This window comes from Entelurus aequoreus, linkage group LG12 (assembly GCF_033978785.1).
Source record: "Entelurus aequoreus isolate RoL-2023_Sb linkage group LG12, RoL_Eaeq_v1.1, whole genome shotgun sequence".
NCBI classification, from domain to species: Eukaryota; Metazoa; Chordata; class Actinopteri; order Syngnathiformes; family Syngnathidae; genus Entelurus; species Entelurus aequoreus.
The window spans coordinates 54,922,127-54,942,412 of record NC_084742.1 but is presented as its reverse complement, the minus strand read 5'-3'; the positions used below and the strand labels follow the sequence as shown (position 1 = coordinate 54,942,412).

General features: G+C 40.9%; 1 protein-coding gene across 3 annotated transcripts in view; it reads right to left on the bottom strand.

The window, feature by feature from the left end:
- Nucleotides 1–8,971: 8,971 nt before the first annotated feature.
- Nucleotides 8,972–20,286, bottom strand: part of LOC133662890 (calcium and integrin-binding family member 2-like) — a 24,338-nt gene continuing 13,023 nt past the window's right edge. For all 3 annotated transcript variants that reach the window (XM_062067075.1, XM_062067073.1, XM_062067076.1), the window contains one exon: nucleotides 8,972–9,646. In XM_062067075.1, the coding sequence (XP_061923059.1) occupies nucleotides 9,625–9,646 (22 nt within the window). In that variant the 3' untranslated portion in view covers nucleotides 8,972–9,624. The remainder of the gene's footprint in view (nucleotides 9,647–20,286) is intronic.

Sequence of the window (20,286 nt, the reverse complement as noted above, 5' to 3'; positions counted from 1 at the left end):
GACTGGACTCTCACTATTATGTTAGATCTACTATGGACTGGACTCTCACACTATTATGTTAGATCCACTTTGGACTGGACTCTCACTATTATGTTAGATCCACTATGGACTGGACTCTCACACTATTATGTTAGATCCACTTTGGACTGGACTCTCACTATTATGTTAGATCCACTATGGACTGGACTCTCACTATTATGTTAGATCCACTATGGACTGGACTCTCACTATTATGTTAGATCCACTATGGACTGGACTCTCACACTATTATTTTAGATCCACTATGGACTGGACTCTCACTATTATGTTAGATCTACTATGGACTGGACTTTCACTATTATGTTAGATCTACTATGGACTGGACTCTCACACTATTATGCTAGATCCACTATGGACTGGACTCTCACACTATTATGTTAGATCCACTATGGACTGGACTCTCACACTATTATGTTAGATCCACTATGGACTGGACTTTCACACTATTATGTTAGATCCACTATGGACTAGACTCTCACTATTATGTTAGATCCACTATGGACTGGACTCTCACACTATTATGTTAGATCCACTATGGACTGGACTCTCACTATTATGTTAGATCTACTATGGACTGGACTCTCACTATTATGTTAGATCTACTATGGACTGGACTCTCACACTATTATGTTAGATCCACTATGGACTGGACTCTCACTATTATGTTAGATCTACTATGGACTGGACTCTCACACTATTATGTTAGATCCACTATGGACTGGACTCTCACTATTATGTTAGATCCACTATGGACTGGACTCTCACTATTATGTTAGATCCACTATGGACTGGACTCTCACTATTATGTTAGATCTACTATGGACTGGACTCTCACTATTATGTTAGATCCACTATGGACTGGACTCTCACACTATTATTTTAGATCCACTATGGACTGGACTCTCACTATTATGTTAGATCTACTATGGACTGGACTTTCACTATTATGTTAGATCTACTATGGACTGGACTCTCACACTATTATGCTAGATCCACTATGGACTGGACTCTCACACTATTATGTTAGATCCACTATGGACTGGACTCTCACACTATTATGTTAGATCCACTATGGACTGGACTCTCACTATTATGTTAGATCCACTATGGACTGGACTCTCACACTATTATGTTAGATCCACTATGGACTGGACTCTCACTATTATGTTAGATCTACTATGGACTGGACTCTCACACTATTATGTTAGATCCACTATGGACTGGACTCTCACACTATTATGTTAGATCCACTATGGACTGGACTCTCACTATTATGTTAGATCTACTATGGACTGGACTCTCACACTATTATGTTAGATCCACTATGGACTGGACTCTCACTATTATGTTAGATCTACTATGGACTGGACTCTCACTATTATGTTAGATCCACTATGGACTGGACTCTCACTATTATGTTAGATCTACTATGGACTGGACTCTCACTATTATGTTAGATCCACTATGGACTGGACTCTCACACTATTATTTTAGATCCACTATGGACTGGACTCTCACTATTATGTTAGATCTACTATGGACTGGACTTTCACTATTATGTTAGATCTACTATGGACTGGACTCTCACTATTATGTTAGATCCACTATGGACTGGACTCTCACTATTATGTTAGATCTACTATGGACTGGACTCTCACTATTATGTTAGATCCACTATGGACTGGACTCTCACACTATTATTTTAGATCCACTATGGACTGGACTCTCACTATTATGTTAGATCTACTATGGACTGGACTTTCACTATTATGTTAGATCTACTATGGACTGGACTCTCACACTATTATGCTAGATCCACTATGGACTGGACTCTCACACTATTATGTTAGATCCACTATGGACTAGACTCTCACACTATTATGTTAGATCCACTATGGACTGGACTCTCACACTATTATGTTAGATCCACTATGGACTGGACTCTCACTATTATGTTAGATCTACTATGGACTGGACTCTCACACTATTATGTTAGATCCACTATGGACTGGACTCTCACTATTATGTTAGATCCACTATGGACTGGACTCTCACTATTATGTTAGATCCACTATGGACTGGACTCTCACTATTATGTTAGATCCACTATGGACTGGACTCTCACTATTATGTTAGATCCACTATGGACTGGACTCTCACACTATTATGTTAGATCCACTATGGACTGGACTCTCACTATTATGTTAGATCTACTATGGACTGGACTCTCACTATTATGTTAGATCCACTATGGACTGGACTCTCACACTATTATTTTAGATCCACTATGGACTGGACTCTCACTATTATGTTAGATCTACTATGGACTGGACTTTCACTATTATGTTAGATCTACTATGGACTGGACTCTCACACTATTATGCTAGATCCACTATGGACTGGACTCTCACACTATTATGTTAGATCCACTATGGACTGGACTCACACTATTATGTTAGATCCACTATGGACTGGACTCTCACTATTATGTTAGATCCACTATGGACTGGACTCTCACACTATTATGTTAGATCCACTATGGACTGGACTCTCACTATTATGTTAGATCTACTATGGACTGGACTCTCACACTATTATGTTAGATCCACTATGGACTGGACTCTCACACTATTATGTTAGATCCACTATGGACTGGACTCTCACTATTATGTTAGATCTACTATGGACTGGACTCTCACACTATTATGTTAGATCCACTATGGACTGGACTCTCACTATTATGTTAGATCCACTATGGACTGGACTCTCACTATTATGTTAGATCCACTATGGACTGGACTCTCACTATTATGTTAGATCTACTATGGACTGGACTCTCACTATTATGTTAGATCCACTATGGACTGGACTCTCACACTATTATTTTAGATCCACTATGGACTGGACTCTCACTATTATGTTAGATCTACTATGGACTGGACTTTCACTATTATGTTAGATCTACTATGGACTGGACTCTCACACTATTATGCTAGATCCACTATGGACTGGACTCTCACACTATTATGTTAGATCCACTATGGACTGGACTCTCACACTATTATGTTAGATCCACTATGGACTGGACTCTCACTATTATGTTAGATCTACTATGGACTGGACTCTCACACTATTATGTTAGATCCACTATGGACTGGACTCTCACTATTATGTTAGATCCACTATGGACTGGACTCTCACTATTATGTTAGATCCACTATGGACTGGACTCTCACTATTATGTTAGATCTACTATGGACTGGACTCTCACTATTATGTTAGATCCACTATGGACTGGACTCTCACACTATTATTTTAGATCCACTATGGACTGGACTCTCACTATTATGTTAGATCTACTATGGACTGGACTTTCACTATTATGTTAGATCTACTATGGACTGGACTCTCACACTATTATGCTAGATCCACTATGGACTGGACTCTCACACTATTATGTTAGATCCACTATGGACTGGACTCTCACACTATTATGTTAGATCCACTATGGACTGGACTCTCACTATTATGTTAGATCTACTATGGACTGGACTCTCACACTATTATGTTAGATCCACTATGGACTGGACTCTCACTATTATGTTAGATCCACTATGGACTGGACTCTCACTATTATGTTAGATCCACTATGGACTGGACTCTCACTATTATGTTAGATCCACTATGGACTGGACTCTCACTATTATGTTAGATCCACTATGGACTGGACTCTCACACTATTATGTTAGATCCACTATGGACTGGACTCTCACTATTATGTTAGATCTACTATGGACTGGACTCTCACTATTATGTTAGATCCACTATGGACTGGACTCTCACACTATTATTTTAGATCCACTATGGACTGGACTCTCACTATTATGTTAGATCTACTATGGACTGGACTTTCACTATTATGTTAGATCTACTATGGACTGGACTCTCACACTATTATGCTAGATCCACTATGGACTGGACTCTCACACTATTATGTTAGATCCACTATGGACTGGACTCACACTATTATGTTAGATCCACTATGGACTGGACTCTCACTATTATGTTAGATCCACTATGGACTGGACTCTCACACTATTATGTTAGATCCACTATGGACTGGACTCTCACTATTATGTCAGATCTACTATGGACTGGATTCTCACACTATTATGTTAGATCCACTATGGACTGGACTCTCACACTATTATGTTAGATCCACTATGGACTGGACTCTCACTATTATGTTAGATCTACTATGGACTGGACTCTCACACTATTATGTTAGATCCACTATGGACTGGACTCTCACTATTATGTTAGATCCACTATGGACTGGACTCTCACTATTATGTTAGATCCACTATGGACTGGACTCTCACTATTATGTTAGATCTACTATGGACTGGACTCTCACTATTATGTTAGATCCACTATGGACTGGACTCTCACACTATTATTTTAGATCCACTATGGACTGGACTCTCACTATTATGTTAGATCTACTATGGACTGGACTTTCACTATTATGTTAGATCTACTATGGACTGGACTCTCACACTATTATGCTAGATCCACTATGGACTGGACTCTCACACTATTATGTTAGATCCACTATGGACTGGACTCTCACACTATTATGTTAGATCCACTATGGACTGGACTCTCACTATTATGTTAGATCTACTATGGACTGGACTCTCACACTATTATGTTAGATCCACTATGGACTGGACTCTCACTATTATGTTAGATCCACTATGGACTGGACTCTCACTATTATGTTAGATCCACTATGGACTGGACTCTCACTATTATGTTAGATCTACTATGGACTGGACTCTCACTATTATGTTAGATCCACTATGGACTGGACTCTCACACTATTATTTTAGATCCACTATGGACTGGACTCTCACTATTATGTTAGATCTACTATGGACTGGACTTTCACTATTATGTTAGATCTACTATGGACTGGACTCTCACACTATTATGCTAGATCCACTATGGACTGGACTCTCACACTATTATGTTAGATCCATTATGGACTGGACTTTCACAATATTATGTCAGACCCACTCGACATCCATTGCATCCGGTCTCCCCTAGAGGGGGGGGTGGTCACCCACATATGCGGTCCTCTCCAAGGTTTCTCATAGTCATTCACATCGACGTCCCATTGGGGTTGTGAGTTTTTCCTTGCCCTTATGTGGGCTCTGTACCGCGGATGTCGTTGTGGCTTGTGCAGCCCTTTGAGACACTTGTGATTTAGGGCTATATAAATAAACATTGATTGATTGATTGATTGATTGATAGAGTTAACATGTTTAAAGTGAGAATACTTGGCACGGCTCAGCCTCAACCAGACTCTCCCAAGTGCTTAGAGTCTTAGAACCCCGGTTTAATTCCAGTTCACCTCTGGATCACTTTACACGTACTATGAACATATTTTGGCATACAGAGGCAGAGATCGTTGCCGACACTTCGCGATAAGCCAAAGTAAGTCGGGACACTTCATTGTCAGTGGAGACACCAAGGGACACGGCACAGTCCCGGAGCTAATCCAGCACTACAAGACCAACCCCATCGAGCCATTCGGAGAGTACCTCACGTCTTCGTGCTTTGAGGTGTGTTGGAACTCCGCTTCACTTCACTTGCATTCGCTGCAGTGCAGATAAAAATGTAATCCTCTGTTTCTGCAGACACCCTCGGACGTGGTCTATGACGTGATCCAGCACATGTCGCCGCCTGGCAAGACTGAAGAGAGTGTGCACAACTCTGATTGTTTACTCCCAATGAGCAAAAGAACGCTTGAGGTAGGAATAGTCATCACCGTGTTGTTCCAAGAGTTGAATGAGCTTTTCCACCAACCAGGAAGTGCCGCCATTGCCGAGGAGAGACAAACAACTCCTGGCTGGCTCCCCCGTCAGTCAGCGGGACAAGGGGCTGTATGCTAAGATCAGAAAGCAACCCACCAGGCCGCTTCAGAGTACTCACCAACACGTACCAAGGAGGCTTCAAGGAGGCCCCAGAAATTGTCGTCCTGTGTCTGCACCAGACACCGTGTACTCTATGGTCGGCGGTTCTGATGAACTGCACACCAGTCCAAGAACTACGAGGCACCTACCACCTGAGAGGACGGACCCATTCAGAACACCCCCAAGGACTCTCAGCACCGACCGCCTGAGTGACTACGCTGCCTACTTCCTGGCCGGGACCCCTGGTAGTCCTCACACAGCGTGCATAGACACCACCACGTCACACGCGCTCAATCTTCACCGCCGGGACCCCGTCTACACCGACGATAACACCTACGAGGCCATTCCTGGGATCGCAGAGACAACCGGCTTCAAACCCAACTGTAACACCTACGAGTCACTGTAGGACGGCGGTCGCCAACGACCAGTCAGACCAGTGCAAACAGAAGGCCTTGAGACCGTCCTATATTCCGGTCAATACAATAGTTTGTATTGTTGAAGGTTTGGACAGGTTCTATAATTCGTACATATCCTGTAGAGGGGACAAAAGACAAGACAGGTTCTATAATTCGTACATATCCTGTAGAGGGGACAAAAGAAACGTCTGGTTACACCAAGCCGTGCCTTTATGTTGGGTTTTGTTAGTGTTCTCCGGTGTTCCTGTCCTGTGCTTTTATTTTGGCGGCTCTTCCCGTTTTGTTGGTGTTTTCCTGTGGCTGCTTCACTTTTGTCCCAGAGCATTTCCCCTCACCTTTTTTCTGTTTGCAATCAAGACTATTTAAGTGGCTCCTTCTTCGTTGTCGGGACATTGTGGATGTTGATGTTGTCCTTTCATTGGACTACAGAGGAGCTTGTTGATGCTAAACCTAACACGCACTACTTTGTGGACGCCATCAGCTCCACATTTCCCGTTTGTGCTTTGCTTGGTTTCAGCAGTTTTGTTTTGTTTTATTTTCTTCATAGTCTGTCCGGGCAGAGCCCTTCTTGTTGTTTTGGTTCGTTAATCCTAACACATACTAGACAACTTGTCTTTTAGTAGTAAGTAAACAAACAAAGGCTCCTAATTAGTCTGCTGACGTATGCAGTAACATATTGTGTCATTTATACACCTATTACTTTGTCAATATTATTAAGGACAAGTGGTAGAAAATTAATTATTAATATACTTCTTCATTTACTATTAATATCTGCTTATTTTCTCTTTCAACATGTTCTATCTACACTTCTGTTCAAATGTAATAATCACTTATTCTTCTGTTTTTTGGATACTTGACATTAGTTTTGGATGATACCACACATTTAGGTATGGATGTGATACCAAGTAGTTACAGGATCATACATTGGTCATATTCAAAGTCCTCATGTGTCCAGTTTATAAACATAATATACATTTTTAAAAAAACGAAAAAAGATTTTGTGACAATAAAAAATATATCGATGTTATCATGGTACTATCGACTCAATACGCTCCTGTACTTGGTATCATTTCATTACAGTGGATGTCAGGTGTAAATCCACCCATGGTGTTTGTTTACATTGTGACGCGGGTGAGCTACAGTGTGTAGTGAAGCATGTTTAGCTATTCCTCGTCCTGCAGTGATAATGATACTTGTAAGAAACTCACTTTATTTGTCGCCAAGGAGACAAGGATTAGTGATTTAGAAGTAGCTAAAACACTGGATGGACTTTAGCCGCTAACTAGCTAGCCATGTATTAAAGCTCCTCTTCCTGAGGGCGTTTCAGTGTTATAACTTCACCTTTGTCCTTACTTTTTAAGCCAACATGTGTCCATTTTCTGTCTACACACTGTGTCTGCTTGTAAGTACTCAGTGTGTGTGCGCTGCCGAACATGCTCCTCTGCTCGTAAAAGCAGACGTGACGACGACGCGCCGTCATGCCCGTTAAAAAAAAAAGGAGGGAGGGGGGGGGAACCGGTACTTTTTAGAGGCGGTATAGTACCGAATATGATTCATTAGTATACCGGTAAACCGTACAACCCTACTCTAAACCAAACCCAATTAAAGCCAATCCACCCTTTCTTCCTCTTTCTTCACCCCGAATAAGAATCGATAAGAGAAAGTGGAATCGGAACCGGAAAAATTGTATCCAGTAACAGACGTGTCCGCATCGTTCAACTCACTTCGTCCTGAGCTCAGCCTAATGAATTATCGTGGCCACTATTAGCCCGCCACTTCAACTTAATTAAAGACGGCATAAGTTAGATTAGTTGACGATGACCAGATAATAGGTTAATAGACAAAAAGGTTCATGTTTTTCCTACCTGTTTTCCGTTTGACTCATTTCAAACAACCTTTTCTAACGTTTCACATTACAAATGAATAAAATAATTACAATTTCCTGCTGATATCGTATCAAGGATCCATATCGTAAGTGGAAATGTTGTGTTGGGACATTCCTAATTAATATATTTGTAAGGGGAGACTTTTCCATATGTCATTACTGTTGTATTTAAGATGGCAGATTGTTTATTTCAAATTCAAACCTTCTGGTGTGAACATTTAAAGGGTGAAAAGCAGTGAAACTCTCATACCACATTCGGGGCTTCTAAAACCACCCTTAATATATCTTGGCATGGCACAGTGCACCGTATTTCACATACACACACCACCACCCCACTTTCTACACTGTAGCTGACCTTTATTTGCCACACTCAGCACCAATTATCCAGGTCAGCTTTTATTTTGCGCCTGCAGCAATTCTCCCGTAGAAGACTCGTATATCTGAGACTGCGCGGAGCCAACGTGCTCCATGCAAATCTGTACACAAAAACAACACCAAGTGCGGCGGCGTAATCATGCACGTGGAACGCTGAGGCAGCTGCTGTTGAAATCACCATATGTTGCGCAGGCTCATCTTTATTGTCCACACTCCTTCGTCACGGCGCGGACAGATCGAGGAGCGCCGATTAGGAACGTTACCGCGGACACAGAAGTAAAGCAGTCACAACACACAGAGAGGACATTTATTCCAAATAATGCAAACTTGAAAAAATGTCTATTCAAAAGAGGGCTGCCACAAACACCTCATGGTAATAATGGCCAAGGCAGAATATGGAAGCTAGCCCTTCACTTAGCTGGAGGAAATTAAAGTATGATTGTCGTTATGTTACAGTTCCACGAGCATAACCATAACATCAAATAAGCAATACGCTGCCAAAGAGCCAGAGGTTTACCATGCAAGTACAAATAGTGCATTTACGCCCTCAACGCTAATGCTAAACAATCATTCATTAGATAGTGAGTATCTGGGAAGTGGGGCTATGACATGTGCAATATAGGTAGATTACTTTTTATGCATTATCGGATGTGCCGCGAAGCCCAAATCCACTTGCCAGTCACGTTCCGCTTCCTCCGCGTCGAACAGACCAACCCAGGCCGAGCCCTTTCATTGGTGGTGGTCACGTGGGTTCGTCCGTCAAGACATCCAGCATCCTGAGAACTCTACGTCCATCCGCTGTTTTGCGCTCTTATCTGGGCAGACGTGGCAGAGGCGAGGACAGCTGGGGGGACGACGCTGGCGAGGACACGCGGGATGAGTCGGAGTAGCAGACAGGCACTGTGCTCGGCGTCACCGTGGAGACCTCTCAGATTCGTATGTGGAAGGTACTGTTGGAGACACCACGCCAGGCAACACCCGCACATTAGCAACGTTGATAACGCTGCAAACTTCATTTAAAGGAGCCATATGTAATAGTTTCATGTCAAGTCATCATTCAATGGCCCTGATATGTCAAAAGGCATCCATAAATCATGATAACTGTCAGGGCTGCCAATCTTTGGGTGGCCCAACATTCCATTCAATATCCATTTTTTTCCATTCAACGCCATTTTTGATAAAAAAAACGATATTTTCCTGATTGAAAAGGATTCTCTATTCATGGAATACATAGATTTCAGCAGATCTACTCTATTCATGGAATACATAGATTTCAGCAGATCTACTCTATTCATGGAATACATAGATTTCAGCAGATCTACTCTATTCATGGAATACATAGATTTCAGCAGATCTACTCTATTCATGGAATACATAGATTTCAGCAGATCTACTCTATTCATGGACTACATAGATTTCAGCAGATCTACTCTATTCATGGAATACATAGATTTCAGCAGATCTACTCTATTCATGGAATACATAGATTTCAGCAGATCTACTCTATTCATGGAATACATAGATTTCAGCAGGATCTACTCTATTCATGGAATACATAGATTTCAGCAGATCTACTCTATTCATGGAATACATAGATTTCAGCAGGATCTACTCTATTCATGGAATACATAGATTTCAGCAGGATCTACTCTATTCATGGAATACATAGATTTCAGCAGATCTACTCTATTCATGGAATACATAGATTTCAGCAGATCTACTCCAGTCTGCTGACATGCAAGCAGAGTAAAAAGCTTTTATAATTGTAAAGGACAATGTTTTATCAACTGATTGCAATAATGTACATTTGTTTGAACTATTAAATGAAGCAAAAATATGACTTATTTTATCTTTGTGCAAATATTGGACACAGTGTGTTGTCAAGCTTATGAGATGTGATGCAAGTGTAAGCCACTGTGACACTATTGTTCTTTTTAATTTTAATGTCTAATGATAATGTCAATGAGGGATTTTTAATCACTGCTATGTTGAAATTGTAACTAATATTGATACTGTTGTTGATAATATTCATTTTTGTTTCACTACTTTTGTGTGGTGTTTGTGTCTCCTCTCAATTGTTGTGTGTGGTGTTTGTGTCTCCTCTCAATTGTTGTGTGTGGTGTTTGTGTCTCCTCTCAATTGTTGTGTGTGGTGTTTGTGTCTCCTCTCAATTGTTGTGTGTGGTGTTTGTGTCTCCTCTCAATTGTTGTGTGTGGTGTTTGTGTCTCCTCTCAATTGTTGTGTGTGGTGTTTGTGTCTCCTCTCAATTGTTGTGTGTGGTGTTTGTGTCTCCTCTCAATTGTTGTGTGTGGTGTTTGTGTCTCCTCTCAATTGTTGTGTGTGTGGTGTTTGTGTCTCCTCTCAATTGTTGTGTGTGTGGTGTTTGTGTCTCCTCTCAATTGTTGTGTGTGGTGTTTGTGTCTCCTCTCAATTGTTGTGTGTGGTGTTTGTGTCTCCTCTCAATTGTTGTGTGTGGTGTTTGTGTCTCCTCTCAATTGTTGTGTGTGGTGTTTGTGTCTCCTCTCAATTGTTGTGTGTGGTGTTTGTGTCTCCTCTCAATTGTTGTGTTTATTGCACTTGTGAGTGTTGCTGCTTTTGGAATTGGATTGCATTGTTATGGTAAACAAGGCAGACTGTAGGAGTCAATCCCCTATGTTGGGTGTGTGAATATGATTGACCACTTTAGCACTGCACTGATTGGTTGTGAGTTTTCATTATGGTAAGCGCATTCAGCTGGGTAATGGCGGCCGGGTTACGCTCTTCTACGCCCATTGGAGTCTTTTCCATCATTTTGGCATATTGACTATTCAGTCATCTTCATCATTATCATCATACAAAGTAAGTGGCTGTTTCCATTCCACACCCCAGGTACAGTCGTGGTCAAAAGTGGACATACACTTTAATTAAATTAAATTAATTAAAGTACCAATGATTGTCACACACACACTAGATGTGGTGAAATTTGTCCTCTGCATTTGTCCCATCCCCTTGGGGAGCAGTGGGCAGCAGCGGCGCCGCGCCCGGGAATCATTTTTGGTGATTGATGCTGAGTGCCAAGCAGGGAGGTAATGGGTCCCATTTTTATAGTCTTTGGTATGACTCGGCTGGGATTTCAACTCCAACCTACCCATCTCAGGGTAAGAACATGATGTCATGGCTGTCTTGAGTTTACAATCATTTCTACAACTCTTATTTTGTTGTGATGTAGTGATTGGAGCACATACTTGTAGCTCACAAAAAACATTCATGAAGTTTGGTTCTTTTGTGAATTTATTATGTGTCTACTGAAAATGTGAGCAAATGTGCTGGGTCAAAAGTATACATACAGCAATGTTAATATTTGCTTACATGTCCCTTGGCAAGTTGACCTGCAATAAGGCGCTTTTGGTAGCCATCCACAAGCTTCTGGCAAGCTTCTGCTCAGGCCTGGCCCTAACCAATCTGGCGCCCTAGGCAAGATATTAGGTGGCGCCCCCCCACATCGGCAGTGAAGTGTATATACTCACAAGAAATCGAATAGCTTTGTCTTTGACCTTTTTTTTTACTTAAAGAAATCAAATTAACATATTATATGAGAATGTTATGTTATGATTATCTTTAACCGAATCACAGCAGTGCTCAAATGAAAAAACAGCATTCCCTCTCATGTGATATTGCTTAATTAACATTAATGATGTGCACTTTAACAACTAGGCTTACAACTATACCTAATATATAAAGGGGTGGAAAAGTGACTATTACCTGCAGGGCAAACATTAGCTAACCAAAAGGCAATAACAATGTCAACAAAAAACACCTGCTTAAAAGATCTAATACAAATGTCCCTGAGGAGTGTAAGGTGGGAGTACTGTAATTACCTAACGTTACATTATTATTTTCCATAACAATTTAGCCCCCTCCACAATATTAACCCGACGTTAAAACAGAACTAGCTATTTATTGATTAGCAATTGCTGAATCATGTAACATTAGCTTAATGCTAAAAGGCCAGGTTACTATCACATTCTGTAACAGACAAATAATTGCATGTAGGCTAACCTTACCTACCTGCTACCTCTGTCTTTTTCTCGTTTCTCCTCCTCTTCTTTTCTCTTTTTTCTTCCCTGGGCACCTGACAGTTTTGGCCGTTTTGACATCTTGTGTTGATTTTTTGATGTGGTGACGTCCAAAAAAAGTCATGATACGGGAAGGGAGGGGGCGCACCGTGCGGGGGGAGGGGGGGCGTAATGTTGTAATAAATAATATTTCTATTAAATAGGCTTTACTTTGCATTTTAATTAACGTGGGATTATTTTTTGTATTTAGAAATAATAGTACCAATCTTTTTTTTCTTTTTCTCTCCAACATTTGTGGCACTGGCGTGGCGCCCCCTGATGGACGGCGCCCTTAGCATTTGCCTATACGGCCTATGCCACGGGCCGGCCCTGCTTCTGCTTGAATTTTTGACCACTCCTCTTGACCAAATTGGTGCAGTTCAGCTAAATGTGTTGGTTTTCTGACATGGACTTGTTTCTTCAGCATTGTCCACACGTTTAAGTCAGGACTTTGGGAAGGCCATTCTAAAACCTTCATTCCAGCCTGATTTAGCCATTCCTTTACCACTTTTGATGTGTGTTTGGGCTTATAGTCCAGTTTTTACACCCAACTGCACCCAAGACCCAACCTCCGGGTATGGTGTTCCTGGGACTAAAGGCCTCACCTTTTCTCCTCAAACATATTGCTGGGTATTGTGGACAAACAGCTCCATTTATGTTTCATCTGACATCACATGGACAAAGATAAGACCTTTCTTTCTTTCCTCTCTTTCTTTAGTTTATTCCGTACATGAACACACTTACATCATAATACATCACACAATTTCATATCATTTCATTTTACAACATGCCCGAAAAGGAGTAGGAAGAAGCAAAGCTTGTTTAATCCTACCCCTTTCCCACTTCAGAGCGTTTACAATGATATAGAATCATTTACTGACCTTTTTATAATAAAATAACATCTATGAATTAGTATACACAACAGTTTTGTAATATGTAATTAATTAATTCAGTCATTATTAACATACTGAGATGAAGAATATCTTATTTTCAATAAGGTTGGAAGTATTTCTCATAATTCTTCTTCTTTGTACTTTGTAAGCACTATTAATTTATCTTAAACTGGATCATGTCAGTACAATTTTTAACTTCTTTACTTCATCCATTCCATCATTTAATTCCACATACTGACATGCTAAAAGTTCTAAGTGTTGTACGTGCATATAAATGTTTTAAATAATGTTTTCCTCTAAGGATTATATTTCTCCTCTTTAGTTGAGAAGAAATGTTGTACATTCTTTGGTAGCAGCTTATAGTTTGCTTTGTACATCATTTTAGCTGTTTGCAATTTCACCAAATCACCGAAATTTAATATTTTTGACTTAATAAATAAAGGGTTTGTATGTTCTCTATATCCAACATTATGTATTATTCTAACTGATCTTTTTTGTAACACGGTTAGCGAATGTAGCGCACATTTGTAGTTATTTCCCCATATTTCTACACAATAACTCAGATATGGTAACACTAGCGAGCAGTAGAGAATATGAAGTCATTTTTGGCCCAGGACGTATTTTGCTTTATTCATTATCCTCCTGGAGGAAAGTTCTGTGGTCGAATGAAACAAAAATGTAGCTGTTGGGCCACAATACCCAGCAATATGTTTGGAGGAAAAAAGGTGAGGCCTCTAGACCTAGGAACACCATTCCTACCGTCAAGCATGGTGGTGGTAGTATTATGCTCTGGGCCTGTTTTGCTGCCAATGAAACTGGCGCCTTACAGAGAGTAAATGTGACAATGAAAAAGGAGGATTACCTCCAAATTGTTCAGGACAAGCTACAATCATCAGCCCGGAGGTTGGGTCTTGGGCGCAGTTGGGTGTTCCAACAGGACAATGACCCCAAACACACATCAAAAGTGGTAAAGGAATGGCTAAATCAAGCTAGAATGAAGGTTTTAGAATGGCCTTCCCAAAGTCCTGACTTATGGACAATGCTGAAGAAACAAGTCCATGTCTGAAAACCAACACATTTAGCTGAACTGCACCAATGTTGTCAAGAGGAGTGGTCAAGTGGTCAAGCAGAAGCTTGTGGATGGCTACCAAAAGCGCCTTATTGCAGGTCAACTTGCCAAGGGACATGTAAGCAAATATTAACATTGCTGTATGTATACTTTTGACCCAGCACATTTGCTCACATTTTCAGTAGAGCCATAATAAATTCATAAAAGAACCAAACTTCATGAATGTTTTCTGTGAGCAACAAGTATGTGCTCCAATCACTACATCACAACAAAATAAGAGTTGTAGAAATGATTGTAAAGTCAAGACAGCCATGACATGATGTTCTTTACAAGTGTATGTACACTTTTGACCACGACTGTATATATAATCAATCAGACGCATCGTCAATGTCAGCCTGCCGTGGCATTGAAGGAACATTTAAAATTCATACGCCGCAATTTGTGGGTTGCATTATATGACGTCACATCACTGAATACACGTGCTGGTCCAGCCAGCGTCTGTTCTCCATGGGTTCTGGGCGCCAAGTAAAAGGCCCTATGACTGCACTGTTCTCCATGGGTTCTGGGCGCCAAGTAAAAGGCCCTATGACTGCACTGTTCTCCATGGGTTCTGGGCGCCAAGTAAAAGGCCCTATGACTGCACTGTTCTCCATGGGTTCTGGGCGCCAAGTAAAAGGCCCTATGACTGCACTGTTCTCCATGGGTTCTGGGCGCCAAGTAAAAGGCCCTATGACTGCACTGTTCTCCATGGGTTCTGGGCGCCAAGTAAAAGGCCCTATGACTGCACTGTTCTCCATGGGTTCTGGGCGCCAAGTAAAAGGCCCTATGACTGCACTGTTCTCCATGGGTTCTGGGCGCCAAGTAAAAGGCCCTATGACTGCACTGTTCTCCATGGGTTCTGGGCGCCAAGTAAAAGGCCCTATGACTGCACTGTTCTCCATGGGTTCTGGGCGCCAAGTAAAAGGCCCTATGACTGCACTGTTCTCCATGGGTTCTGGGCGCCAAGTAAAAGGCCCTATGACTGCACTGTTCTCCATGGGTTCTGGGCGCCAAGTACAATGCCCTATGACTGCACTGTTCTCCATGGGTTCTGGGCGCCAAGTACAATGCCCTATGACTGCACTGTTTTCGGCTGTACCAACCGTTCAAATCGTAAAAAGGATACACCTTTCTTCAGGGTTCCTCGAGAGGTAATCAAGTGACGAAAGTGACGTCTTGGTGAAGATTGATGATCGCTAATTTTTAGGTCTATTTTGTTAATGCCTGGCTGGCGATTGACTGACACACCCTCCGCCATCGACCGGTAGCTCGCCATCGACGTAATGGCCACCCCTTCCGTACAGTTTATGAAGAGTTCACGCGAAAAAACACACATCTCCATTTTCCTTGTTTGGAGTAAATCCATGTTTTTGTGCGGATTTTCATAAAACAGCCATCTTGCTGATGTGGGTTGCAATTGGAGAATGGAACTTTGATAATTGTGTGCACATTTTTGCAGCAAAAACAGGTAACTTTAAACTATGTTTCTTTGTAAAAAACAAAAACAAAGACTAGTCATATATGGTGCCAGCCTCGCCCTACAAATGAGTCATATGGGGCTTCATTGAGCGCTTCATTGGGGTGATCCCTGAACAGGAGATCTGGGGCTTCATTGAGCGCTTCATTGGGGTGATCCCTGAACAGGGGATCTGGGGCTTCATTGAGCGCTTCATTGGGGTGATCCCTGAACAGGGGATGTGGGGCTTCATTGAGCGCTTCATTGGGGTGATCCCTGAACAGGGGATCTGGGGCTTCATTGAGCGCTTCATTGGGGTGATCCCTGAACAGGGGATGTGGGGCTTCATTGAGCGCTTCATTGGGGTGATCCCTGAACAGGAGATGTGGGGCTTCATTGACCGCTTCATTGGGGTGATCCCTGAACAGGGGATGTGGGGCTTCATTGAGCGCTTCATTGGGGTGATCCCTGAACAGGGGATCTGGGGCTTCATTGAGCGCTTCATTGGGGTGATCCCTGAACAGGGGATGTGGGGCTTCATTGAGCGCTGCATTATCACATCATTACCATGACAGCTGCATCACAAGACAACAACAGCAGAGCAAACAGACAATGCAGTTCGTCCCTGAAGAGAGTAGTAGCTACAAACATATCCTGTACTTGATGTACACAGGCAACCGACGGCATTTTTCCAACCACACTGTCGACCTTTCTTGCTCACCGACCAATCAAATTGATCAGGATAGTGTTTCTCTTTTTGCGGCCATTAGGCGAGGGCACCTTTCATTTAAGTTACTCATCATTGATGCCTTAATTTAGTTACAATCACAGCAAAACAAACACAAAGCGAGCGAATATGGGCTCCAACTAGAGGTATGCCAAAGTGTCACTTCATTAAAGTACAGTGTTTTATTTTCCTAAATTCAAACACAGTGTTAGTGTTCAAACTGTGTGTATTGTTACAATGGCCAAAAATATGAAATATACTTATTAAATGAAACCTCTGCCTTGTTTTTGATGAATACTTAGGCCTACTACTAGGGATGATGTTCGAAACCGGTTCTCCCGGTTGTTCTATAAAAAAGAACCAATTCCATGGACTCCAATCCCTTTTTGAGAACCGGTTCCTGTTATCGAGGCCACTATAGTAAAGAAAAATAGTTGGTTCTTTATTCGAATCCCTGGGAACGAATCCCTTCCCACAGGAAATGCCCTGTGGGACGGCTATGTTATGCCCATTTGATTGTAGACTCTTACTGACACCATGTGGCGATATGAAAATACTACACGTCATTAGTTTGGGCACCTCCGGGTTGGCATCGTCAGTTCAGTTCATGAGACAATTGAGAAGTAGATAAGTTGTGTTAGCTCTTACAAGCCTTGGAAAAGATAGGTCTGTAAGTAAACTGTTTAACTTGTTTATGTACACTACCGTTCAAAAGTTTGGGGTCACCCAAACAATTTAGTGGAATAGCCTTCATTTCTAAGAACGAGAATAGACTGTCGAGTTTCAGATGAAAGTTCTCTTTTTCTGGCCATTTTGAGCGTTTAATTGACCCCACAAATGTGATGCTCCAGAAACTCAATCTGCTCAAAGGAAGGTCAGCTTTGTAGCTTCCGTAACGAGCTAAAGTGTTTTCAGATGTGTGAACATGATTGCACAAGGGTTTTCTAATCATCAATTAGCCTTCTGAGCCAATGAGCAAACACATTGTACCATTAGAACACTGGAGTGATAGTTGCTGGAAATGGGCCTCTATACACCTATGTAGATATTGCACCAAAAAGCAGACATTTGCAGCTAGAATAGTCATTTAGCACATTAGCAATGTATAGAGTGTATTTCTTTCAAGTTAAGACTAGTTTAAAGTTATCTTCATTGAAAAGTACAGTGCTTTTCCTTCAAAAATAAGGACATTTACATGTGACCCCAAACTTTTGAACGCTAGTGTAACTCAATAAGGTGGAAAGTGGTTAAATTTGATACTAAGATGTTTATTGAAAAACGATTTTTGTGCGCTGTTTCAATGGATGTTTTGAGGACTTAAAATGGCTGCCAGTCGTGTATTTCCACCATTGAAATAGTTTCAACACTCAGAAGTATTTGTTTGATGATAGTACTGTATATTTGTGTGAAGCTAATATTTACATATTGTGTATTAAATTTCAGTATGTTAATTGAATCACATAGCTTATACATTTGTCATTGTGTGTATTTCAGTTTAAAAAATAAATAAATAACTGTCCAGTGCAAGACAAAAGTAAAAATAGGAAAAGACAAAGCAAGATCAACAACAATAAAGAGCCTAAATGGATTAATCTGCTTTGGAACTTTATTAGACGTCTTGGATTGTTTGTTAGCTGTCTGCCTGTGTGTGTAGTTAGTATGTTCCAATAGCAGCAGAAGTGCACTTTTTGGAGAGCTGTATTATTTTCAGTTTTGTGCCCAAGGGACTGATTTTATTTAACACTATATTATTATTTATACACCTATAGTGATCACAGAAACAGCTTGTTTTTGTGTTACTGTATATATTTGTTTTTCTGAAAAATCCCACTTAACATACTTTGGGTAACAACAGTCAATATTTTTTTTAAATATTTTTTTAGGGGGGTAAAAGTCAATATTTATTTATTGATTTTATTTTATTTTTTTCTTATAAAATAAAAGTGAGCTTTTGTTAAACCAAATATTGTGTTTTTTTCCATATATAACAACCTATCTGGATTCGACAAGAGAATGGATAAGGAATCGGTTCGATAAGAGGATTCGATAATGGGCTCAAACTCGAGAATTTCTTATCAAACATCATCCCTACCTACTACGTTACTGTATTTGTATGTTGGTCATAAAGGTGGTATCGGAGAGCCAAGTTTGTTCCTGAGGTGGTACTTTCTGAAAAAAAACGTTTGAGAACCACTGGTGTAAACTATTTAGTGGTACTCACAGCTCAAAATGGGCGGAATGGCGTTTGTCAGGTTTTTGCGCCTGAACGCTTCAGACAGACTGCAACTGAGCCCTTTGAGGTTTTGAGCAGTGCAAGAAAAGATTTATGAGCATTTGGATGCTTAGTAATGGCTTCTTGGTGATGCTATGACGTCATTGTCAGTTATCCCCAATATTTCATCTTGTCGAATATGTCACCCTTTTATGCTCAGGTAAGCGTTTTTGCATCAGCATCAGACTTGCAGCCATATATCCATAGTTCCTAGAGCAGACCTGGGCAAATGAAGGCCCGGGGGCCACATGCGGCCCGTTAAGCTTTTCAATCTGGCCCGTCGGACATTCCCAAATAATTTTTTTTTAGATCTTTAAGATGTAAAGTGTAGCTGCCATTATGATGTGCACTCATCTTTTATAATGAGCGGAAGTCTTCAACTATACTAAGTCTTTACATGCTTGCAATCTGCGCTTTTGCATGATATACTAGTTACTATGGTCATCTAATTAGTTACTATGGTCATCTAATTGGTCATCTAATTAGTTACTATGGTCATCTAATTAGTTACTATGGTCATCTAATTGGTCATCTAATTAGTTACTATGGTCATCTAATTAGTTACTATGGTCATCTAATTAGTTACTATGGTCATCTAATTAGTTACTATGGTCATCTAATTAGTTACTATGGTCATCTAATTAGTTACTATGGTCATCTAATTAGTTATTATGGTCATCTAATTAATTAATATGGTCATCTAATTAGTTATTATGGTCATCCAATTAGTTATTATGGTCATCTAATTAGTTACTATGGTCATCTAATTAGTTATTATGGTCATCTAATGAGTTACTATGGTCATCTAATGAGTTACTATGGTCATCTAATTAGTTACTATGGTCATCTAATTAGTTACTATGGTCATCTAATTAGTTACTATGGTAATGTAAGTCACAGCAGCTCAGAGGAGGCACCAAGCAGTGTGGGTGGGGAGCGTTTCCACAGAGTGTTTCCACAGAGTGTTTCCACAGAGTGTTTCCAGAGGCTGTAATGTGGGTGTCAGGGACAGACGCGGAAGGAGATTTTTACAACAAAGT